Source organism: Vidua macroura, chromosome 4 (assembly GCF_024509145.1).
Source record: "Vidua macroura isolate BioBank_ID:100142 chromosome 4, ASM2450914v1, whole genome shotgun sequence".
Classification (NCBI taxonomy): Eukaryota; Metazoa; Chordata; class Aves; order Passeriformes; family Viduidae; genus Vidua; species Vidua macroura.
Window position 1 is genome coordinate 65217443 of NC_071574.1, and position 26486 is coordinate 65243928.

Consider the following 26486-nt stretch of genomic DNA (forward strand, 5'->3'; position numbering starts at 1 on the left):
TTCTAATTTTGATTTTTTTTGGCCTGTACTTTATTTTGTTCACTCCTTAGCAACATGTGACGTGCACATTTTCAGTACAGCAACTTTAAGATAAGTCATTCCACCTTAATAAATGCATGGAAAACAGCCATTCAGCCATTTGTATTTAGGGGATGGCTAATATTTGCTAAAAAACCCAAAACCAAGTTCACACAAAGTACCTTTCTAGCTTCTCTCAGTTTCCAGCTTTTCTACAAGTATTCCTTCATCAAAATGAAACTAATTAATATGTAAATGCAAATTAACTTGATTAAATGTCTTAAATTCATACTTCTCTACAATATTCCCTTCACAGTAAGATTTAAGAAAATTGTGCATATTTTTACATGAAAATGTTGCCTTTTCCATTAAACATTAATGGACAGCTGTGCAAGTTCACGTAAACAAAAATTTGTCTATTTGTTGTCTTGTACTGATTAGTCTTTTAACTAGCTGTCCAGGAGAAAGAAAAATTCTCATTAGCAAAAAGCAAATAGTACTTGATTGGGAATCAAACATCAGCCTTTTAACTGCAAAACTTCCCTTAAGCAATTCTTTATCTGGCTGCTGATTGAAGTTCTTTGTTCCCCTTCTAGTATTCTGTTTATTGCCTTTGTGCAGCTAGCCAAATTCAGATTCGGTATAAATTTAATTTTTTCAGTCCCTCCTCCCCTTCATTTTAATAACAGGTCTCAAATTTGAAATGGCAGTGTTTTGCCTTGCTTGTTGAACACTGATTTTGTGCAGTATCCTATAAAACAACTGCTGTTATGAAGCTTTGGTGTCACTATTTTGTACCAGCTTGCCTTTTACTAGGTCCAAATATCAATTGAAGCAGGGAACCATATTAGCCCTCAGTGTAAGGATTCCTGAAATAACAGGTTAAAAAGCTTTAAAAGATAATTTTTGAGTGGATTTGGTGTGACACATGAGGCTTTAGTCAGCCCTTGTGTAGTGAGCCAGTCAAACAATACTTGTGCCAATTAACTATTGTAATATGAAATGTAATTGTATTCAATCAGTAGCATTCATGAAGAAACTGTCCCCTGGAACAGAGGTTTAATTAAGAGGCTAGAAACACATTCCAGTAGAAAAAAGCATGGATGAAATAAAGGTGGCTTTCAGTTTGTTTTTTCTTTTTAGAATAGTTACAAAAAATGGCCAACAGCTTTCAGTGCATTCCATGAAAAGAGGCAGCCATATCACCCCATGTCACTTTGCTCCCTGTCCTCAAATCTTTATTCTGGAATTTTATCAGAAGTGCTGAAGAATTATGTTTTGGTGAACATGGATAGTGGTTTTATCCAGTGCTGGAATGTAATTTTTAAAACAACACTGTAGGCATTTAAGACCTACAAATGCAAGAAACTTTTGCACATTCCCCAGTTTAAGCAGTCCTATGAATCCCAATCCGAAACAACATTATTGCATATGAGCATGGCATAGTGAAGCTCAGGTCACCTGTGGGCTGATGTGGGAAGGAAGGGTTAGCAGCTCTCAGCTGCAGACATGGCTTTATGCATGGATTTTCTCTTATAATTGTGCTAATGAATGTGTGTGCTGAGCTATCAGCTGATAATGGGAATCTTGAGATGGGAAAACCAGGTCAATTCACCTCAGGATCTACCAGCACCTTAGAAAAGCAGAGAGGATCTTCAGGCAGACATTAATAAGAAGAAAACTCTACAGTTATCCTGAGACTTTGTGTACTGAGAGGGAAAACAGTGATTATTAAAGTTTTTTTTAAAAAGCTAGTTAGTATAACACTTAGAAAGTATAAAATAGAGTTACCATTATTGGATTCCCATTTCTTGGTACTAAGCAAACACAGAACTTCTTATGTGAAGTGTTAACAGCCTGAATATTAATCAGTAATAAACACTGTTAATCATAAATATTGTTTCCAGTACAATGATTAAATCTGTATGGGTACAGAGGAATGAGAAAAATGTTTTCATGTTGTAATTGCCTAAACTACACATAGTTTATTACAACAAACAAATGTCTGTGAGTGTGGTTTGTGTCAAGTGTGTTCAAGCAGTTTGCATTGCCAAATGATGACTGACTGGATGGATATCTGATCCTGAAGTCAGCAGATTGTTCAGCATGGTCAGGTTTGTGCCCCAAGAGAAAAATGGAGAAGTGGGAAATGAAGGAATTTATAAAGCAGTTTAGAATGGCAAACTGGGTTTAGACAAGGCTTAAAAAACAGTGAGATGGTGGAGCTGGTGAGAAGGAGTTGTGCTGATAGGAACTGGTATGGAGTGAGAGCAGATTGAAATGAGAGGCAAAGAAGTATGGAGAAGAGATGAGGTGAGGCTTATTGCCTGTTCAGAAGGCATCTGTGAAGATGAAAGTAAAGAGAGCATTGAGGAAGTTGATAATGCCAGCTGGTTGTGGGCATTATGTACATGATGCTCACTGGGTTTACTTCTCATGAAGGTGCTTTGTTTTGCCTCCTTTCTCAGAATGTCCATTCCACATAGGTAGGTAGCTGATAATAGAAAGGGATTTCATGTCTTGGGACAATGTTGGCAATAAATAATATCTGCTCTTAGCTCTTTAGTTTATGTTTTAGCCTAGAGCATTTAACGTCCCAAAAACGTTTGTGAACTTTTGAGTTCTTGGGAAAAATGCAAGCCCTTTGGGCTCTGTGTACGAACTTAAATTCTTTAAAACAAAACAAAAAAGTAGAAAACTAGAACCTAAGAAAATTGAATTTAAATGCTTAAATACTTGAGATATTTTGATTGGACTGCAAATAGAGCAGGCAGAGCTTCACAGAAAGCACTGAAGGACAGCAAACCTGGCATCTTTCAGAAAAATTACTACCCAAATCAGCTGGCAGGATTTTTACACTGGAAAAATCTGGAAATGGTGAAGAGGTGGGATAGCATAAAAGAAGATGTTGAGTTTCCTGGTTCTGCTATTCAAAGATTAGTTTATTTAGAACAAAAGAGTGATGTGCTTCACTTGCAAGAGAGAAGCAGTGATGTATTTGCTGTAAGACAAAGAGTTAAAATTCCATGGTAAGTGTAAGAGCAGTTTAACAAGGTTCAATGACAAGGTACACTTCAGTATTTAGTGCATGGAGGACAGGATCAAACAAAGCTGCCAGGGAGACCCTTTCACTGAGTTTTGAGGTTCAGAGAGAAGTGTGGCTGCAGCTGGACCCAGACTTAGTCCCAGACCTGATGAATGGTTTATGTCTAAAGGATTATTTATGTATGTGCAGTCAATCTTTTTGTCACTTAGCTAATATTTCAACATTTCAGCATGCTTATTCCCAATTTCACTTACTCAGTATCTGGTGTGATAAGGATCACTCAGCCTTGAGGAATAATCATGAGAGACATCCCTACAGGGGAGATCCTGGCATGCAGCCTGCTGCCACACAGGAGAGCTCAACAAGCCCTGGACTGCCCACTATTTTTGGGCTGAGTGACTTATAGTCATACTTGCCTACCCATTGTACTTTGGCTGGTGTGTGCTCAAGTAGCCCTCAGCTGCTGTGCAAGATTTATGGCCCTTGGCTCCTGTGTGTTACCTGTCTCCCCAGAGCCCAATTTGGGTACAGACATTCAGACTGCCATTTCTTGCTTTTGTTTAAAAAGAAAAGGGGGGACGAGCCCACCACCACACCTGCCTAATCATGGTGTGAAATTGTGTGCTAATGGTTTTTTTAATATCATTCAGCTGCTGTAAAACAGACAGTAAAATTACATTTTAGTAGCATGACCATATTGTAAGATTGGATGGTTAAAGGTGATGAGCTATAAAAGAGTAAGCCTTTGTTTAAATGCATATATCTCTTCATAATGAGCAGAATTAGCAAGGGAAATTACATAAAACGAATGAAAGTTAAATAGATTTTTGTTCAAGTCTGATAAAATTATTTTTCAGTTGTGAAGTCTCTCCTTTCAACTAAAGCATGGTACACTTGGGATTTATTGGCAGTCAGAAATGAGAAACATGAAGGGGTACATTTTCCAACTGATTAGTGGGAGGTATGCAAACAAATCCTATTATTTCTTAGTGAGATTAGAGCACATACCTTCCATACACTGCTTTGAAGAATTCCCCTTAAGCATTCTTCCAGAATTCTAGCTGAAAAAATAGCTGTAATAGTAAATTTGATGGAAAAAAAAGGATTTGAAACATAACTGGCTTGCATATATCTAAAAAGCAAAAGAACATTTAAAAATCTACTCATAATTGTGGAGAAGTAAGGTGAAATAAAATAACCCTGACTATATATATGTGTGTGTATATATATATAAAAAAATAAAACTACCTCTCTTTTGACTGGAAATGTTTCTTAGGTTTCTCTTTGTATTGTCCAAAGATTTGTTGACTGAATATTTGAGTTCAGCTGGCTTGAGTGAATCTTCTGCACTGCCTAGAGCCAATACAACTTTGATATCTCTGTTCAAGATTACTTACTTTCTTATCTCATATAATTTAATTTTTTCTCAGCTTGTGGAATTTCCAGTAGCTGAGCAGTAAATTGTTAGTCAAACAAGAAATTGCTCTTTACAAGATAGTTTTATAAGTGCTTATGATCTAATCCTAGTTTATGTTGATAATATGATGTAAGATCTGAAATGGTGTGTTATTTAGAGGCTTTTCATTAGTCCAGGGATGCCAGAGACAAGTTGTTTACCATTCATTTAAATTAGTCATATCCTTTTACTTAGTAGCTAGTGGATTTCTGCTAGCAAAGTGCCAATGCTTTGCCATAGGACTGCCCCTTCCTGGATATCTATTGGCTCAAAGCACAAAATTTGAGGCACATATATGGCACTTAGAGGGACTGAGCAAACTTAGGAGTGAGTGTATTCATCTCCATCACCCAAGCATCAACGTTCTGTTTTCTAAGAAACCTTTTCCTTCCAATGGGGAGCCAACATAGGTCAGACTTGTCACAATATTCAGAAGTTTTTGAAGCATATGGATTACTGTGCCTTGGCCTGACACCCAAGATGACTTCATGAACTTTCAGTTTTGTTATGTCTTCAGTTTAAAGTTATACCACACTTAGCAGCATGGGCAAGCTATTCCCTCTTTCTCCAATAAAAATGTAGAACTCGCAGTTATTTCCTGAATATTTTAACTGTATGGCATGAATTAAATTGAAGATTATTGTAAGATGTGTGCCCACTGACTTTGCTGAATTGCCTGTCCTTTTGGGAAGAAAACAGAATAGGTTTGTATGATCTTCTGAAGAGCGAAAAAATGCAACTGCCAGTTTATTCTTATTTCTGAATAACCCATGACAAGCCATGACTTATCGCAATGCTGTTTTTGCCTTTGCTCGCTTCAGCAGTTCATTTTGTTTCCGTATGTTTTTCCAGTTCTCAGGATGGCTTACGTGATTCCCCCCTCAGCTCCATCTCCAGCAGTGACTATGAGAGTGTTTCTGTCACTACATGTAGTCTCTCCAGCATATACGCTCTGAGGTAATAACATCACTTTGCAGTCAGATTTGACGAGTGGTATTGAGTTATGCTTGGTTAAAAATTTTCATTGAATTAATCAAGTGACAGCAACACTTCTGAGTATTCTTCCTTTTGAACAACAGGTGCTTTTTGGTGTTTGTTTTTTATTTTTTTTTTTTTTTTAACCTGCCAGCTTTCTTCAGTGCTGTTACAAAGGAGGCAACTATTTATGCAAAAGTTTTTAATGCATGCAGGAATCACTTACATATGTCCATGATCTCACTTTTATTTATCCATATAGCAGTTCTTAGAAGACACTTCAGATTGTAGCTTGACAAGTTACAAATGTTTTTCTTAGCCAGCCCTTAGCTTTCTAAAAAACATGTCTTTTCCATTTTGTTTTGCCTTGTAAAATAAAAGATGTTCCAGTTAACAGTTTAACTTACACCCTGTTGCTAGCCAACACTGGTAAGAATACAGTGAAGAACTGCTTCTGACTTCACAGAATATTCTGGGTTGGAAGGGCCCCACAGACGTCGTGGAGCTCAGTTTGTAAGTGAATGGCCAACACAGGGATTGAAATCGTGACCTTGGTGTTATTAGCAATACTGCTTTGTGTTCTCATCTTCTGAAACTGTATGGGAGTTTTACCTTTAGTTTTACTGAAAGCACTTAATGAGAGTGATAATGGAATTAAGGTTAGGGCAGAAAAATGTAACTAAAACATAAAAATGAGATATTTTCATTTTTCACTGTTTGCATAACATACATGTATGAGATGTATTGCATACACTGTATGCAATAACACTTTTGCTCTGGTACAGACAGATTGAAATACCACTACTTCAGCTGGTGTAGATCATCCTCCACTGCTTGTCCTCTCTTTTTCATCTGTTTTTCTCTCCCCAGAACTTCATTTGAACTTCAGGATTTTCATCTAGGTTTGGGGATAAAAAGAGGAGATGAGATGATTTTTCTAACAGATGCAATACTACAAATAACAATTGGAGGTTTTTTTGGATATACCTGTCTTCAAGTTCAATTTTTGAGAGTTTTGTATTTTTAAAATAAGGGCAGAAAGATGCCACAAAAACTGTTCTTCATTGTTTTAATTTTGAAATACATTTAATTTTGACTGTTCTTCAGACAAAACCCAATTTACCTGCATGCAGCAGTTGCCCTGTTCCAAGTACTGTATGCATTGAAGACTGTTTCACACAGGGCTGTCTGAATGGATGGCAGATGTAGCCTCAGTGACTCTTCAGGAATTACTGGAGCCGTGAGAATAGGTCTTGATTAGATGCACCACCTCTTTGGAAGGCCTTACTGGACTGCCTTTGTGCATTAGTGTTGCAGTTGCCACATTAGTAGGTGAAAGTTTGATTTTTAAGGCACTATTTGTACATGTGCCTTTGTGCTCTTCTCCAGTGAAAAACAGCATTGCATCATTCCTGGGTGACTTGATGAAATCTAAAGTGTCTATTTTTCTGCAATCAGATGGATATTACCAGACATGTAGCTATTGTAGTTTGTGGTCCAGTAAAACAAACCAGTGAAGTGCCTGCTTGACTATAATGACAGGCGTTTCCCCTTCTGAAAGACTTAGCTTAAAAACAGCTAAAATTTCTTTTAATGACTCATTTTAATGAAATAAAAGAAAAAAAAGCAACTCTTAAGTCTTAACTGCTTCACAGTAGTATGTTTCTAGATCTTTGTGCATAGAAATGCAGTATTCAGTGCATCTATTTGTATAATTTTTTAGGATATGTTATTTTTAGGTGCTCCTCTGCTCTCTCTTTAGAGAGTTTTATTTGGTCATTAAACAGCTTCTCTAGAGTTGCATTATTTGTTTACTGCAACAAACATGTTTCTTGCAAAGACAATCTCTAAAATGTTCTTTTCTGAAATAACTAAGTTTTCCATTATGCCATATGCATATCCAAAATAATACCTAATTTGGGAGTTTGTTTCTTTTTCATCTGAAATATGCAATTTTAATGGATCTAATTTCTTGATGTTTTCACTTAACAACAATTAGACATTAAATGTAACATTTGCAATTTTATCTGAAAAATAATCAGCTAAAGATAGAATTCTCGAATTCTTGAAGCAGGTTTATGTGCTCTTTCATCCTCCTTTGAAACATAAACAATTCCTTTGTGCTATTAAATAATCAGTACTGAGACTGACTGTCGTGTTGTCAGATTGCAGCATGTTTTGGGAATATCTTCAGAAAATTTAGCTACGATAGCAAAACCAGTTTAACTGCAGTAGTAAAGTTGAACTAATAATGTATTAAATAGCACAGATGGAATTGATTTGAAACAATGAAGCATTGAATATATGGAATTCTATATAAATGTACATTTATTGTTTTCCAAATGGAGAACCAGGGAGAATATTCCAACTCTTTGGATCCCAAAGCACTATTCAAACCAGTGGTTTGCTAAGGAAAGTTTGATTTCATTGGTACCTGACCTATGTAAAACGTTCCTCTTTCTGGTCTCAGAGGTCTGGTGTTCAAGAAGTTAAATGTTCAGCCCAGTTCAGAAGATAATTTTTTGCAAAATGTTCATTAAGCAGTGTCCAGACTTGAGATGCCCATACCAGTAGTAGTGAGCTTTCTCAGCAAAGAATAATAGGATATGCTCAAAGTTTGGACCTAAGTTCTTTGAAAGACTGCAGCTAGAAAATGCAAGAAAAATGTTGATTTGGGAATGATAAGGAAAAATAAGTGAGACAACAGAAGAACAGGGTAGTTAAAATTATAAATTTCAAGTCTCATTGGAGTTTTTGTTGTAAGAGTGCCAGGGAGAAAGAAATACTGATGAATCTGTATTCGAGTGTTTGTCTGCCTAGAGTAAACTTCACATGGTAAACTCTACTTCTTTATTTTAAGGTTATAAAGAGCCAATAAATGAGAACTTTAAATATAAGTAATAACTCTTAAAACTAACCATAGTGTTACACTTGATGCTTTCCCTAGTCAACAGGTTGAGGATTTTGTTAGATATATCATTGCAGCCTAACTACTGGTGGTTTCTGGTATATTTTTCTACTATTTTAGGCATTTACAAAAATTGGTGGTGAAGTTTTAGCACATTGTTTACAGTCTGTGAAAGGCAGTATCTGCAATGAATTGTGACTCAAGTTTATGCCAAAACAGCAAGGCTCTGCCAGCAATTAGAATGGGATATATATATCTGGCTGTTTCAGTTAGAATATCTGTATTTGTGTATATGTGGGCAGACATTGATCCTTCCTAGTGTAAAATATTTATTATATCAAGATGAAACCTCCCCTGGTACAACTCGTCCTCTCCATGTGGCTCCTTGTGGAGAGTCAGCCTCCGTGCTCTTTACAGCCCCTCTTTTTTGTGCAGTGATGAGGTCCCCTGGAGCCTTCTTCAGGGAATGAAATACTGAGTTCCTTCAGTCTCTCCTCCTAGAACTGGTTCTCCATCATCTTCATGGCCCTCCTTTGGATGCTCTCCATTCCATCTGTTCCTTTTCTCAAACTGTGGAGACCACAGCTGGACACAGGAGTACTCCAGATGTGTCCTGACAAGCTCTTGGTAGTTTGGGAAGGTCACATCTCTCATCTCTGCTAGTGGTGCCCCTGTGGGTGATGCCAGCATCTGGTTTGCTTTCATTGCTGCAGCAGCTTCACTGCTGACCCCTTTCAGCTCTTGTTGTGCACCAGGACCCCCAGGTCCCCCCCAGCCAAGGATCCCAGCCTGTGCCAGGCTCTTTGGTGTCATCACTGCTGCAGGACCTTGCACTTGTCTCACACTCCTCCTGCCAGCTCCGTGTTCCAGCCTGTCCTGGTCTGTGAGATGGCTTTCCCTGCTGACACGACCACCTCACCACCAGTGTGGTGTCACCAGCAAACCTGACAGTGGTGCTCACAATCTTGTCATCCAGATTGTTTTGGTGATGCTGAACAAGTGAGGCCCAATGTCCATCCCTTGGGATTCCCACTCGTGGCAGGCTGCCAGCCCAAGTACAGACCATTGAGCAGCACTCTGTGTGAGCTCTGAACCAGTTTCTTGCCCATATCTCAGACCACGCAAAATTCATGTGGGTGGACAGTTTCTTACAGAAGCAGGTTTTATACAGTGCTTTCTCCTCAGTAGAACTCAGTGCCTTGAAAAGGATTAAAGAAGGAAAAAGAACTTGGTTTTTCTCCAGGACTGTGAATTATAGTAGGAGAATTAAGTTCTTTCATCTCATGGTCTAGAGCTTAAGCTATCAAAGCTACAGCACAAATTACATGCTAGCAGGTTTTAACAGAGACCACAGCTACTCTGGGGATCTTGTAGATTATAACATGGAGTACAAAAAATACATTAACAATCTGTTTTAAGTGACTGACCAGTCTACCTGATCAGCTCTCTCTCCATTTCTTCTGTCTTGCACTTTTACCTTTGTTAACGTGGTCAGGTTACATTGAAGCTATGCAAAACGACAGATTTATTCTGCATTAATGTTTGGTACTGTCATTTTTGGTCTGATCAGTGCATTAGTGTAGATTTTCTGTCTCCTTTTTTTCTGTAGAGATGCTCTTTATTAAGAGATTGCTCACAACCAGAAAAAGGCTGTTAGTAATGGCTTTACATGTACTGTACTGGAGTCCTGGAAATAAAGAGCTGGGTGAGCAGAGTTCTGGGACGAGAAAGGGGTTTTATACCTTGAGCAAATCCGAATCACTTCCACTATAGGTGCTATTCCTGCCTAATGATTTTGAGCAGCAAAGTGTTTGTGTGTCTCCTAGGCAGTGAGAGTCTGTGCTGTTTTGCACAGCTCTGTCACTCAAGCAGTGTGAGGGCAGTATTAATGCAGTCATAAATAGGTTGCTGCATAGAGTCTTTTTGTTCAGCTGCTAAATCCCTTGCCCCAACAACCAGCTGAGCAATACCAGCAAAACAAAAAGTCAGCGTTGATGAGGTCTGTCAGCTTTTGCTTCTGAATTTAGTCGGTGAGACATATGTGACTGAAGCAGATGTCTCTGGGTTTTCACCGCCAGGATTCTTCTTGATGTGTTTCATGCCTATCTTGTTCTTCACCCTGCAAGACAAAAAAAATTAAATCTCCAGACGGTGCAGCATTTTCGAAGTTATAGTGTTCCTTTCTAGGACATTCTGCAGGGTATTTTATATTTTATGCATGTCTTTGTCTTTAGTAACAAGTAACTGGATGCAGATTTTATTTTTTCCAGGGAATAACCCAGGCAGCTAATGTTAACAAGTGCTTGTTACGGTGGGAAGGTGAAAATTCAGTTGTTGGAAATTTTTGGTCTTTCCCTATTAAAATGATAAACTTCATATTTTAGAGCTGTTAAAATGTTCAATGTGGTGGAAGTAAATATAGAATATATTGCTCTCTGTGTAAATCAAGTAAAATAGGACAGTGTTTTAGGCTGGCTAGCATCAGTGGCAGAGGCAATAAGACTGTTCTGGCAGAATTGGTAGGCACTCCAAATTTGCCATTTGGGGGCTGTATTCCAAGTGGCATATCCAACATACCATATGGCTGGAGACTGACACAAAGTGATCATAATGGGCTTGTGTTCTTATTTCTACATAGCTCAGTTGCAATTTTAATTTTTAGTAATTTGGCCACAATTATAATCATTTTCATTTTAGTGATGTGTCAAAAATCTGCTGTTGAATGTCACTTGGTGTTCCCTGTGATAGTAATAGAAGAAAATTACTAGCTTTCAGAAATTAGGTTTTATTTTACAGATTAGGGTTTTTTTTCCCCCAGTAAAACCCTCAGAATGGCATGTTTGGGAGTTTTCAGATTATGTGTAATTAAAATCACTATAGTAACTGCAGTTTTTGCAGAGTTTTTGTCCATGTCTAAAGATACATTGTAAAACCACAATTAGATTGGAGGAAAAAAAAGAGGATTTCCTCATACTTACAGCTGTATTGAAGGTGAAAAATAGAGAAAGCTATCTTTTTCCTAATACTTTCATTAGCTTTTCTCAGCTTTGACTACCACACCTGGATACGGAATTTCTGTGGGATTCTCCTAGACCCTAGGATGCATTAATGTTTCTGCTGCTTGTTTTTGTATTCTTTTTGAGGGAACTGATGGAAGCAATATGAAAATGTTGTGCTGACAAGTTTCCATATCCCTGAGCTCCTTGTACTGGGGAGTGGTTTTGAAGCTGCGTCTCCATCTGCATTTCTGCCACACACAGGAGCTGCGGATCTGCAGGAAGTGGATGCTAAATGAATTAATTCACTTGTGATGCCATGCAGAACTGTGGCTTGCCTATGGCAGAGGACATTGCTAACAAGCTGTATAAAATTACTCTTGAAATTATTTATATCAGGTATCCAAGTTAGATCTGTCCTTTATAATTCTGCATAAAGTGTAAAAGCTGGGACTGATATATCGCTGTTCCTGTCTTGGATACCAGAGCTGGTTTTACAAACCATTTCATCATAAGCCCTATACTATTTATGATGTTCACTTTCAGTTTTTCTGGTTCAATACATATTTTTAAAGTTTAAATATTTCTGTTCTCTAATCGCATTTTATTTATCCTTTTGCAGTGTAAGTGAATGATTGAGAGCTTTAAATTCAAGTTTGAATACAAGAAAGTGGTGGAAAAAATGTCATGGTGGAATTGAAAAAAGTCATAGAAGAACCCAAATAATATTCTACCTTCTTGGTTTTTCCATTCTGTTTTTTCTTGAATTTTGCCATAACTTTATCTTGCAGGTTTTATCCCTTTTTGGTTTAATTTAGGAAAAGCAGTAAGTGTGGTGCCTTGCAAGTATCTGACATTAAATTTGATGGTTAGAAAGCACCATTGTTGATTGCTAATGCTCTTTAGTTATTTTTTCACATGCACACTTATAGAAGTTTTATCTATAATCATCAAAAAAGCTGTTTAGGAGAGAGCACTGTTAAAGTTGATAAATTCTGCACTGGTAGTGTTGTTTATTTTAATTTCCATTTGAAATACTGCTTCTTTGCATTCATCTGAAAACCCAGTCCAGAGTGTTAATGAGTTTGAGTAAGCCGTAAGTTCTCCTAGGCTGAGTTTCTTACAGTGGATCTGTTTAGAAAGATGTTGCTTTAACAGCTGTGGATTTTGCAAAGTCCAAGTGAGGATGCTCTGCAGGTCTGAACAGCTGAGGAAAGATTCAAGATGTTCTTCCAGCAGAGTGGGGAGCTACAGAAGCTGCTGGGGTCTGGAGCAGAAGTTCTTGCTGTTGATTTCAAATTCAATAGAGTTCCATGCTCAGGACTTTTTCCTGACTGGAGATACCACCTAGGCCACAGGGATAATCTTGTTAGCCAAATTCCTTATTTTACTGAGCCCACCTGAGATTGCCCACCTCTACAGGGGCAAGAGAAGCTAAGGACAGACTTCTGCAAGTCTTGCAGCGTAGGAAAGGTAATTCCCCCCACTGAGGAATTTGGAAGGTTGACAGCAGATGGGGTTTCTAGCACATGTCCTGTGAATGGAGCTGGGCACTGTTCATACATGTGGTAATACTGTTGTCTGGTCAAGTCCAGGTCTTTTGGTGATTTCTAGCTAGAGAGATTTCCATGCAGTTACATTATTTGTTTCTCAAGACAAAGTTCTGAAGCTTTGGTGTGCTTTAAGGGTGGGTGGGTTGATTAGTGGGTTTTTTATACCCTCTTGACCCGTTTCTCTTAAAAGAGAGAGGAAATAGCTAAGGGGTTATATTTGGTTATATTTTAAGACCCTCTTGACTTAAAAAATATTAGTGTTTAAAAGACAAGAAATAAAGTCCTGCATTAAACCTTTTCTTAGTTTCCTTTAAATGTGGCTTCTGGGGTCATTCCTTAAAGCATAGTCCTTAGCTAAAAAACTCTATGCTATTACCTAAATAATAGTATATAATGTTCTGGCTTGGGTTTAAGTGACTCTAAAATTGAGTGTGTAGCCACTCACTTCACTTAAAATAATTGCAGGAAGCCATGTTTCTCACAGTTTCTCTTCCAACCATATCAAAACTAGCACATGTTAGAAATCTACAGCTTTTAGCCTACTGTTTATTGTGTTTCTTGTGAGAGTATCCAAAAAGAAACACTAGAGGTACTGCAAAAAGCAGGATGGGAAGTAGGTTGGGGTTTTTGTATTACTGATACAGGAATTACATATCTCTTACCTAAACCCCTGTCATTTTCCTCTTGTCATTTCTCATGGATGCAACCTTTGTCTTCCCTGGACTATGGTGTTTGAACTTTTACATGGCCATTGGAGTTGCTGTTTGTTCTTTTTAGCTTTCTGAAGTAGAAGAGTAAGAGTAATAGCTTGGCTGACAGGTTAGTGCTGAGATTTCCAGTTACAGCCTACACAAATATCAGTGGGAGCAACGTACCAACTTGCTGAAGTTGTTTTAGAAATTGTATGCAATCAGTAACATAGATTTGCCTGCAAACATTTTGGTTTGGGTTTTTTTCATTTACCATAAGGATGAAAAAATTCAAATGGGCGAGCATCTTAAATATTGTAGATTTGATTAAAAATGTATGTTATTGATACTGTACACAGAGCATAAGGTGGCCATTATGCTAAACTCTGGATGAGCAAAAAATGAAAGTTGGGGAGCTCATGGTAACGTGTTTTGAGAAATATTGTAAGAACTAGAATATTCTAAATGTATGTCTGTATATGGGGAAATTCACATACATGAGACACCTACACATGTATGTATCTTTAGTTATTCAATACATGTGGTATTAAATAATGGACATGAGAGATTTGTTAAGGCCATCTAGTGCAAATGAATTGATATCATTTAAGTCCAAAGAATTGCACTGCTTTATAATTTGTAGACAGTCTCTCATAAATTTTTAAATTAATACTAATTTATATTTAAGAATTGGGCTGCTGACCCTTTGTGAAGACTTCCAACATGGTTTATAACTGTCATATCCTTCTGTGTAGAACATTAGGAATGTGTGAAATCACAGAAGACTTTCTGCAAAGTTTTCACATTTCACTACTGTCAAGAGTCTCACCTGCTCCTGTACATCACTTACCAAACTTTCCTTGAGAGCACCTTGGTCTTAAAATGCATCTTTGGGTGAACCTCTGCATCAGAATGGTACCATGTAATGGATTGAATTCTTGCATGGATTTTGAATTCACTGTGAAGTGGATTCACCAACTATAAATTCCCACTACAGCAGGAAGGTGTTACCTCTTTTGTTGCAGAGAGTTACATTCTACTTCTGCCTATGCTTGTGTAGTTTGCTGGAGATTCTCAGAGAAAGTGAATGGGAATCCCTGATGTCACAGGTGTTTGGATAACATAAATGGTAAGGCTAATCACTTAATTATGTATTAACAATTTTCAAGTAAACATTTGTAATACTGTTACAGAGTTTTATTCTTAGACTTAGTTGGGATGAGTTTGTGTGGCTGAAACTTGAGCCCTATCTGTTTACAGGCACCACTGACAATCTACTGAGATATTTTCCTGAAAATCAGTTGTCATTCAAGACCTTGCCTGAAATGAGAGACTTAAAGGGTGGTCTTAATTTCCTTTTAAATTTGGTGTCACAATTGCATCACACATTTATGTTGGAGCTGGATAATTTTCAAGCTCTCTTCCAACCCTAACCATTCTCTGATTCTGTGATATAGAGTACAATGGGTCTGTTGGGCTTCCTCCTTGGCAAGGGGTGATCCACTATTGCTTTTGATTTAAGATTTCAAAAGATAAAGAAACAAAACCAAACCATGCATTTTTTCAAGTTTTTTGTGATTAATTTGAAAACATGAAAATTCAGTTGATTTTTTTGTACTCATTGTATTTGAAACATAGAGCTTTTAAATTCTTTTTGTCTGTCACTGCTGTATATTTAATGCATTTTTAAGATACTCTGGGGGTTGGTTTGTGAATAATGAGAAATTTTTTCAGAGAATCTCATACATTCTGCATTCATGCAGAGCAGATTTCAGGTTTAAAGAACCAAACATTTCCAGACAAATTTGAAAGGAGATATCTGTGAGTGGACGCAGATTTTTACAGCTATTGCTATGTTTTGAGCACAAACATAAAATATTTAAATTTGGACCAATGTTGAATCAGTTGACTTTGGTTGTTTGGTTTTAGACTTTGCTGCTTTCACTGGTTTTGAATGTCAATGGCCAACAAACCCAGCCCAAAGCCTACAGTATCACAGATGGTTACCTAAAATGCCTGTCCACTTCTGAAAATGCCTGTCATAACCTTCTTGTTCCACAGTCCTGTTTTCCATTATGTATGAGTACTGCTACTTAAACTGGCTCAGAAATGTCCTTTGAAACACAAAATCAAGCAGATTGCATCTTGGTGAAAGAGTTTATTGTGTACAATTACATTATTGGCTTTTGTTTGCTTGTACATGTTTGGCTAAATTTCACAGTAAAGCCTTGAGATCAGGCAGCCATTCTAGAGATACACCTTGAAAGTGTTGGAAGAGTCTCACAACTGTTCTCATTTAATAAATAAAGTGTAATTTTAAAATGGGTGGCTGCAGCCAAGTTAAACAAAAAGCTAATTCATTTTATCTGCCACAGGGTATCTGTTCCTTTATAAGGTATAAGCAGATTTACTGTTTGGAATCAACCTTTGACATAACATCTTACTACTTTATATTCACCTTCATGTGTTAGCTTTGCAATGTTTTTACAGTCTGAAAAATTGATGCATGATAAGCATTGTGTATATGATAAATGTTTCACAGGGGGAGTTCCATGTGTATTTTGGTGTTACCTCTTTGTAACTTAATTCATTGGGTTATTCAGGGTTCCTTTCAACCAAATAGTTGAGAAAATGAGGACTTGTCTCCAGCAGTAGTATGGCTGTTTGTATTGTGCAATGAGACATGATTCTGTAGATCCTGCCTGTGAAACATTCCAGATCCAAGTGTAGTCTGACATTAATGAAATACTTCCTAAACATCTGGTATTGGCTGAAAATGTTGATCCAAATGATCCACGTTAGATAAGCCAAGTAGCAAAGATATTCTTTATAGGAAGAAAAAAAAAAAAAGGTAAGCTTCACCCCATAGATCACATTTCAGGTTTGTTTTCTATAATATCAGTTTATAAAATCATGAGAATCTGTTTGCATGGATGCAGTCACTGCTGTTTGGGATACTCTAATATTAAAAAAAAAAAAGCTGTCTCTTGCTGTTTATCTGAAACATTTGCAATGTTTCTGTTCTTACAGTATTTCTTACTGTCTCTACAATTTTGTATTTTTGGCTACATTCTTTAACAGTATACTTTAAAGTAAAGAACTGATGCTTGTTGGATGTTCTTTGAGAATCATTTTTGTCTTAGTTGGACTTGGTTGTGTTGGTAAAGGCAGAGTAATTGTTTCTGACTCTGTAGCAATTCTTAGGTCCAGTTTTAAATTTTTCTGGAGTATTCATTTTTTTTTGCTTTGTAGTAGCACAAGCAATCCCAAGTACAAAATATCCTCTTTTCTGAACCTCCTGTATGTGGATACTGCAGTTTACATGGGAGTGTGCATATGAAAATATGTCAAATGTGAGTGTGCAGACATGCTGACCTTCCATCCCACAGTGCTGGAACAATTCACATGTGCTCTCTGCTGGGGATTTTGAGGAGAAAAGAGTCCCAGCCAATCTTGTGGTGACATGGCCAGTCTTAATGACACACCACAAAATCTAACAGAATAGTCTGCAACAGAAGTAGGTCAAACGACGTTGCTGAATGAACTAGGTAAAACTGCATTCCTCCCAGCTGGAGGAGGCTCAGAAAGGCAACCATTATTATTACAGTTGGTCAGGATTGTGGAATGAGCTTTTCTTCCTTTCTGCAAAACAGCAAAGGACCAAGGAGTTTATATTTGGGAAAAGCACTCTTCACAGCTCTCTGCCCACTTAACACCTTCCTTTGAAATATTTCTTCAGCTGTGATTTGGAGGGAAAAGTCATCCTTGATTCAGTGGCCCTGTTTTCCCCTGCACTAAAGTTTCTGTGTATTGGGAGTTTTGAAGAGACCCTTGTATTGGGGTTATATAATTACACAGACTGCATGTGGCTTTGTCAGGAGGTCCATGCTTGCCTTGGTGAGCAATTTATGGTGCATATGTGTGTATCACTGAGAAAGTCCTTATGTAAAAAAAAAAAAAAAAAAAAAAAAGTAGAGCCTGTTTGGCCGTGTTGCAAGGCAGAGTCCTTTATCTGTGTGTGAGAGGGTTTGTGTGAACAGGCATCCTCTGACTGCACACCCTTGTGAGTCAGGAATCGCTTCCTGGCTCTTGCTGCCTTTCAGTTTATTCTTTTGTAAGCCACATTTGTACATGACCTTTTCATTGTCTTGAACACAGGCCTTTCCATGCTGACAGGCTTGCTCTTATAATATCTACTGTATCCCCTACGGAAAGGCAAAGGAAAATTGAAAGAGAATTTTCACTTCATTCTCAGAGTCTTTGATAAGCCCAGTCAGTCATGGTGCTGCTGGAACTGTAAACATAGAAATAACATCTCCTTACAAGAATTTTCTTTTGTTAGCAATAGATAACATGAATAAAATGAGTCTCCTGCAAGCCTAGTCTTTACTGTGTGCTTGAAAGAACGGAGGGCCAATTAAGGTACTCATGCTACATCTTCCATTGATATTTCTATAACTAATCTCCAGTACTTGTTTATTTTCAGTGTGTTTTTCCTAGGGCTTTTAAGATGGGCTGGCATAATTATTTCTCTTTTATATTTCAAAGGATTACCTGTGGAGCCTACAGGTAGAATTTGAAAACTATATCCTATAAAATCTTGTTATAAATAATAATGTTACCTATGTGTCTTTCCCCAAAATAACTGTTCTGCATACTGCCATAAGGATTGGATCTGCAAGATGATGAATGTTTCTGCACTTGATAAAAGCAGATTGAACTCAAAATGTGTTAGAAATTACATTTTTGTTATACATGCTACTTATACATGCAGTTAGTAACTCTTTTAACACGGCAGTTGTCTGTAAAGTGAAGAGTGTTGACGATTTGGACAGCAAAAGTATGATTTTAAGTAAAATAGTCTATTTTTTTGTAATAATTGGCAATATTCTTTCCAATATGTGCAGAAGAATGATTTTGTGTTCCCTCTGACTTGAATGTAGTGGAGTAAGAAGGCTCCTGCCTTTGGTTGACACAGTGAATCCTTAGGACTTCAATGTAGTTACATCCTCTGCTCTGGACCCATTTAAGGGATTTTAGGGGCAAAGTGCTGCTTTCCCCCTAAATACTTCCTGTTTTAAATGTCTTGATTTACAAATATTTAAGGTAATTCCTGATATTTGAAGATTCTCTCCAAGGCTTCCCTGCTGTCTCAGGTTGTTTCAAGCTTCTTCTCTGTAAGAGAAAAGCGATAGGGGTGGTGAAAGTGTGGGAATGTCTGGCATCTGGATTTTAACAAAAAATTTAATGTTTGAGTAGACATTTGGTGGCACATTTGAATCTCTTTAGAGTTGATGAGCCATTCTTCACAATAGTTTGACATTTCAGCTATTTCTAATGTTACATTTATAAGGGAATTAACCTACCTCTACTGTGTAAATCATATTTTATTGCTGCTCTTTCCATTTTTTTTGTGAAGTTATATTTAGATTCTGTTCTAATTCTGTAACATAATTCAGAATTTATTTTTTTTTTTTTTTTAGATAATTTCCATGTTCGTAAATTTCTAAGTTGACTTCAGAACTGACCTTCACATTTTTAGGTTGATATTCCCCTTCAGGATTTTCGGTGGAGTTATGGTCTCAGGACTGAGCTTTTAGAAGAAGTTAATGTGAAAAATGGCACAGCACTTAGTAACAGCTAAGGAAAAATGCAGTAAAATACAGACAAGTGATTTTCTGCTTCCAAGTTTTTTTGCAGCTGTCACAGAGTGAAAATCAAATGTGATGGTGATTGGTTGTGTGCTGATTAACTTCAAGAATTTACAGCAATTAGTTCTGGTACTATAGAGTCTTGCCTGAGTCATAAATCCTTTAGGATTTGCTGAACATCCTGAACAACTGAGTGAAGATTTACATTACTTTCCTTTACATTATTTTTTTCTCTGACAGCAGTTTAATGACAAGTTCTTGTTCATCTGATGACATTGATCAGGAAGAAATCCAGCTGGCTTTGCAGGCTGCCAAAATTGCCACACGAGAGAAGATCAGATCTAGATTTCATGGCAGTAATGATCTTATTCACCGCCTTTTTGTCTGTATCTCAGGTATGAGAATCACTGAATTATTAAACTATTTTTCAGGGGGGTTTTGGTTTATTTTTTTGGGGGTTTTGCACATCAAATTGTGGTAGAAAGGACTAGAGATGAAGTTTCAGGAAAACTCTGGTTTTGGGTCTAAGTTGCAGTCTGGTTTAGAAGGACCTATTACCTGTTTGGAACTTTCAGAATCAGAAATGCTGACATCTTAGACCTGTAGTGTTGAAGAATTTGGACTTGTATCAGGTTTGATTTTTCCTTGGTGATGCCCTGTTGTGTTCAAGGAAGGAAATTTGACTTAGCAGTTCTGTTTTCGTGCAAAATTATCTCTCAGTATTTCCTGCCAAAGGATATGAAATATGTATTGGCTTGCAGGTAGCCTAGAAACCAGAATGTAACCTGGCCATTAAGCAGAATTAGTTTAATCAGATGTTCAATTTTTATTCCTAACGTGAGCAAGTGATCCCCTAAAAATAAGTGAAGCCATTACTGGTACTAACAAGCAGATTTAAATACTTTTTTAAAGGATGGTGTAACAGTCTAGAATTGATTTACCCATTTTCTGAAACTCTAAGGTGTTGCTGACCAGCTGCAGACAAACTATGCTAGTGATCTGAGAAGTATCTTAAAGACCTTGTTTGAAGTCATGGCAACCAAACCTGAAACAGAAGACAAGGAAAAGCAGAAGAAAGGTAAAAGATCTAAACATTTGTTTTCTATAATGAATTTCTGCTGGTAGCAGAATTCCCAGTGGGAATCCATAAACTATTTGACACAAATTCCCTTAACATATTGTTATCTTTTTGACAGGATTCACTGCACAGTGATTTCACCTCAGTTTAAAGGAGTCATGGAAACAGACTGTAAACAGGATGAAGTCACTGTATATAACACAGGAGTTTGTCTTAAGGCAAATACTAAAGAGTTAAAGTCTTTAGAGTTCATCTGCTGTTTTCATATTCCTGTATTTAACAGCAACACAGTGTTTATAGCCCATATAGCTTATAGCCCATGAGTTATGCAGGGTTTGGACTTTGTAGATTCTTTCCCCCTCCCCCCCACCAATTGTTTCCCACTTGGTACATTTTAAGTTACCAAAGAACAGACTGTAAGATGGGAATGCTCAGTAAGATGCTGAAATCTGTCCTGTCTTGAAGAAATTGTAGAATTTGGCTTCAAGATAGAAAAATACCACATTTCACTTCTAGATAATTAAAGTAATGGAACCAGAACTAGATCATGAACCAACAAAAGATTTTTTTTTCCTCTGTGACCATTTTTATTGGGTTTTTTTTCTAAATGGCAAGTCTGCTAACTTATCTAAGACTAACAGTGTCATCCCAGCAAGGTTGCAATTACCTTTGTCCTTTGTTATCATTAGAACTACCAGCATCTGAAAGTGAACAGAGCTCTTTTTTTTTCCTACTTCCTTTACTCCAGATTGAAAACTTTTTATTTCTCCCAGCTTCATTTAAAAGCATTGAGCTTTTTATGTGAAACACTTAGTTAAAAAGTTGGATCAAGTCAGCAGAAAAAACCTACACTCTAGTCCCAATTCTGCAGTAGGATAATGTACAACATGCATTACAGTCTTCTGTTACTTTTAGTTGAAACTTCCACAACAGTTTTATGGTGGCACATATCGTGATGGGAAAATAGACTGGGTTTTTTTATTGTTAAAAAAATAAATAAATGGGGTTAGAATTGCTAGAAAGAGAACACAAGAGCTTCTGAACTTTCAAATAAGAGTAATAAAAAAACTGGAGCTGTAAAGAGCTATCGCTGAGAAATATATATTAATCAATAGTACTTGGATGGATGTAATTTCTAATGGATGAACTCTTGCATTAAGAAAGATGGTATTGACAAAAGTAAGCATAAACAAAATGAGTGAAAAAAGGGAAGTTTTGGGGTGAAGTTTCTCTTAGATATGTGTGATTTGTTGTGTGTGATTCACCTTGGGAATCTCTCATTATTCTCAAAATCTACTTGTATTAAAGGATCCAAGTTAAGAATTGGGAAATAAAATGTAGATGCAGCTAAATGAGCAGAAGTTAAAAGACTGCATGTCCTGTAATAACAGCATCTTTCATTTCTGTTGTTATCCCAAAGAAGAATAGGAGACTTGTAAATCACTGTTTGTGTTAGGGTAGAGAAAAAGCAAGAAGTCCAAGAAGGTGCTACTGTGGTCTAATCCTAGAAGTTCTAACATGAATCTTTTAAGTGAAAATTGGAAAAATACAAGTATTTTTTGAATTATTTTACAGTTAATCATGGTTTAAGGAATGCAGCATTGGAAGACTGTGCTTTATGTCAAGAAAGTATATCATCCTCAGAACTTGCAGCAAAAGCCAGAGATGGGGACTTTGAAGGTATTTTCTTTTTTCTAAGAACTAAAATGAGACAACACTGATGTATAAAAAAAGTGATCATTAAAAAGAAAAGTCTTTTAATGTTTGGCTCTGGAAAGTAAGTAAAAAATGTTGTCATGCTGTTTTGGAGAGAAAGCCAGAACGTAAACCAAGCATATTTCTTTCAGGTTTTTTCAAACAGCCTCGTGAAACTCTTATCCAAAAATTGTCATATTCAGTATGAATTCCTCTGTATCAGTGCAGGAAGGGTTTGTATAGTAAAGGCTTTAATACAGTGCATGATGTTACATCTGATGAGTTTCTGAGGGCTATGTGAGATGCAAAGCTCTAAGTAAGGTCTTCTCAGCCAAATGTTGAGAGGGTTTTTGTATCATTTGCTGCATGTGGATGTGCTGCTTTATCCCAAGGTAGAAGTACCTTTCATATTTTCTTTACTTTGGTCTTTGATCAAGATATTTTGGCTAATATTTTCACATTCTTCACCATATTATTTCAAAGAAAATGATAGTTTTAGATAAGTCTGCTGAGGTTGCTCAAATCTCACTGAGTACATGGTAAGAATAAAAAATGCATGTAAGTATCAAAGTTTTGGTTGAGGCTCAAGTATTCTGAAAGCTCACGAGTTGTTTCTCTTTTATTAATCTGAGCTTCTTCAGAGTTAGTTATGGGCTGAAGTCCTATTATGGCAAACTCAGTATAAAAAATGGATTAAAAGATATCACAACACTTGCTGTCAAAGAATAAGAAAGAAGATATATGAGATGGAGCAAACAAGAAAGCAATCAGCTTTGATCTTCAAGGCTAAGTGGTGGTTTCAGCACACCAGGAGCCCAATTACCAGAGCCATAATATTGTCTGTGGTCAAGTGAGATGTACAAGACAGCCATCAGCTATGAAATTGTCTCTGAGCTTCCCAGAAACTCAAGTGTGCAGTAATTTCCTTGTGCTTTAAAACTTTGATGTATTGTTATGTATTTGTCCATGTACACTACTGTCCTTCCAGTGAGAGGTTTGGAATGCAGGATGACAGAGCTGGGTGATGAAGCAGTGTGTGCCTCTGCTTGTATGTGAAGGGTGGTGACCAACAGAAAAGAAATACTGGTTCATGTCATTTGTAATAAAGATCAGAAATCACTGAGGCAAAAAAATGAACTCTTAAAGATTAGATTTTAGAGTAATACTACATATTTATAACTTATTTTGTGCTTATATAAAACCCATGGTTTGCTTGCTTACCCTTCTTCTGAAGCTGCAGGCTAAAGGATCTAATCTATTTAAAACAGCAGGGCTAATTCATGTATAATGCACTGTAGAAATATTATCTCTTCTGGAGGAAGATGATTTGGAGGCAGATAAAGAACTATTCAGTAGTCATTTTAATTGATTTTTCTATTGTGCTGTAATTCAGAATGTCACAGAAGGTGCAGGAAGGAACAAATCTTTAAGCAAAATCCTTACCATGTATAGGCTATATTGCAAAAGAGTGCAAGATTATTCCTTCTCTACCACTTCAATTCATTGTCTTTTGTTTTGGATCAATGCTGATGCTGTTGGTGAATTTGACTTACAGAACTTGAAAGCCAGTTATTCTGAACTGCAGGATGCTACATAATTCTCTCACAGTGACTGTACATTTTGTCACAGCAAAGTCATTTTTCTTCCCTGGCACGTTGCTCAGCTTTTAAAGTTCTTCAGCCTTTCAGGATAGCTGCTATTGGCATGGGGAATGTTTCATGTTTGGAGAAGTGAGTTGGGATGTTATTTACTGAAGAGGACCACAGGTACTTAGGTGATGTTATGGCCAACGCAGTCAAGGGGAATCTTTGGAGGTACAAAAGGCCCTGCAACACCCAGGCAGCATGAATCAGTCATGTCCCTACCCTAAGTGAATGGTAAAACCAGATATGTACTATTTATAACATATGCAGATAATTTCAACAAAAACAAGCCCCTGCCTGCACCTTTGTTCCAGAATAGCAGGTGTTTTATGTGTGCCTGCATGGCAGAAAGCAGATCTTTGTGGGATAAGCAAGGCCCTTATGAATAAATAGATGTGGATGCCAGGATGAGCTTGGCTGCCTTGGCCCAGTGTCGTCCCATGCTAACATATCCTCTAAACCGAGCCAATTAGCAGGTGTCCTGCAGGTGCTCTGCTTTTGGTGCTCACACAGGCTCACTGGGAGGCTTGGCCATGTCTGCACCAGTCTCCTTGCAGGCTTTCTCTTTCCCTTGGCTTATGTGTTAAGTGGTTATGCTGTAAATATCTACTCGTACAAACCAGTGCTGCTCTTCTGACTGTGAAAACTGAAGAGTGTAGTCTGCTGTAACTTGGCTCCAGGCCTGATGGGCAGGAATTTTATGTATCCCAAAGAGACAAAGGATGCTGAGGAGTATGGAGATGAGCTTCACCTTCCAAAACACAAGAAATCACAGAAAGTCTACTAAAAAGGGCATCTGAAGTGGGTCAGTTTGCTGAATTTATGGGAACTTTAGAAACACCCCTCACCTCCAATACATGCCAAATCCCTATCCCTTCAGGTCACAAGTTGTCATTGCTGGCAGCACTGTACAGACATTTTTCTGCTGAGGCATGCAGGGACTGCTAATGGGATACATGGTTTTGCCATCCCTAAGGCGTCCAGGATGAGGCATAAACTTCCACCAAGATTTTAACCTCAGCAGCCATGTGCCTTTTCCCCCTTACAACACCTCCATGTATCTTGTTTTTGCTGGCCACTGTGGAAGGAACAGGCCCTGACTTTGGGTGATGTTTGGGTGCAGGTGGAACATGTCTGGTGGATAAGGCAACTTTTGCTGCTGGAACACCTATTTCTTGCAGCAAGCCTGGTGGGTTTGTCCTTCAGACCAAATCTGGGCCACGGGCCATCAACAGGAGTACAGGAATACACCACAGTTATCACTGTAAATAGATTCAATGCAAAGACTGAGAGCATTGCATCAAAGTTAATTCCTTTTTTGTACGTCAATTCTATACCTCAGGTCACTCAATTATTCCTCCTGAAAGTGAAAACAATTTAAAGCAAAGAAACACATCATAGCTCTTCCCTTCTGCCATTGTGGCAGAGTATGTATCAAATTGAGAAGGTCCTGCCAGAAAAGCTCTTCCCTATTATCAAATAAATCCCTCTAACCAAATGTAGCAAATGTTTTAGATTATATTCAATCAATGGTATTAAAAAAAAAAAAACCCAAAAATGGAAACCAAGCCCAGCAACCTGAACAAATAAATGGCCTTAAGATTGTACTGAAGGTTTTAGCCTCTACTCACATTATGAAGATGAATCACTTGTTTTTGTCAGATTTCTCATTCTTATTGTATATAAAACCCACCAGCTGGTCTGGGTCATAAAACAAATATGAATGTTTATTATGAGCCAACTGACATTGACAAGGGTTTAAGAGTTAAATCCCGTGACCTTCTGAAGGTTGAAATACAATAAACTACAGATTAATTGGCATTCCAAAACAAAAGCATGAGCCTGTGGACTGTATGTTAATCTTTGTTGTCCTAATGCTCTTAAGATTATTGTCAAGGAAGTATATACATTTATACTTCATAGAGTATTAAAAAATTATATATATTTATAGGGCGAGACTGTAAAAATTTTATTTTCCTATGGTAGAATATTAATTTGTGCAATATTCAATAAGTAATTTTAAAATATGATAAAATTTCTTGTCGTAGTTGTAGGATGGAAGCGAGGGCCAGTGGGGTGCAAAGTTCTGTGTATAAACTCAAAGCAAATTGCAGTGACAGGCCACAGCTGGGCAGAAAGGTTGGGCTTTTGGCTGCCAGTGCTGCTTGCTCTGAATTGCAGTAACAGCAGATAGGGCCTGTGTGCTGGGAACTTCCATGGGACTGCCTTTCTCCCTGCACCCTGGTGAGCTACAAACCAGCACAGGAAGAACCTTATTGGGAAGCTCCTGAGTTCCTGAGTTCTCAGTCAGCTCCCATCCAAGACATCATCCAAGACTGGACAAAGCACTGTTGGATGAGAGTGGGCAGCTTGGGTCACACACAAGGTAAAGGAAACCTCTGCATTTGAAAATGTAAGAAAATTTCTCCTATTAATGCAGTGTAAATGCATCCCTGATCAGGACAGAGCTGTGTCATTCTTAATATCCAGTACAGCTGTAGAAAGACCAAAAACTGGGGAAGTAGAAGTTTGGTGTCTTTCTGCCATTTATGCATCTGGCATCATATTTCTAACAGAAAACAGAAAACTTGCTTTGTATTTGCTAGCAGATTGCTATGTATGTACATAGGTGTGCACACACATAGAGAATAACTTCTTAACTTTTTTGACTTCAAAATTATTGCCTTTTTATGTTTTCATTTATTCACTTGTTAATGGGATAAAGCATAAGTGTGACCCTGCTCACCATTACATTGGGAGCATTACATTTACCTTGTG

At 37.5% G+C, this 26486-nt stretch overlaps 1 protein-coding gene across 5 annotated transcripts in view; it reads left to right on the forward strand.

The window, feature by feature from the left end:
• The window catches only part of ZFYVE28 (zinc finger FYVE-type containing 28), a 146008-nt gene that overhangs the window by 109443 nt on the left and 10079 nt on the right, over window positions 1-26486 (forward strand). Inside the window, exons 9-12 of one of the 5 annotated variants that reach the window (XM_053976114.1) lie at window positions 5373-5477; window positions 19533-19687; window positions 20254-20370; window positions 21946-22050. In XM_053976114.1, the coding sequence (XP_053832089.1) occupies window positions 5373-5477; window positions 19533-19687; window positions 20254-20370; window positions 21946-22050 (482 nt within the window). Of the gene's footprint in view, window positions 1-5372; window positions 5478-19532; window positions 19688-20253; window positions 20371-20488; window positions 20524-21945; window positions 22051-26486 lie in introns of those variants that run through there. The other 4 variants (XM_053976115.1, XM_053976118.1, XM_053976116.1 and 1 more) reach the window with 4 other exon arrangements.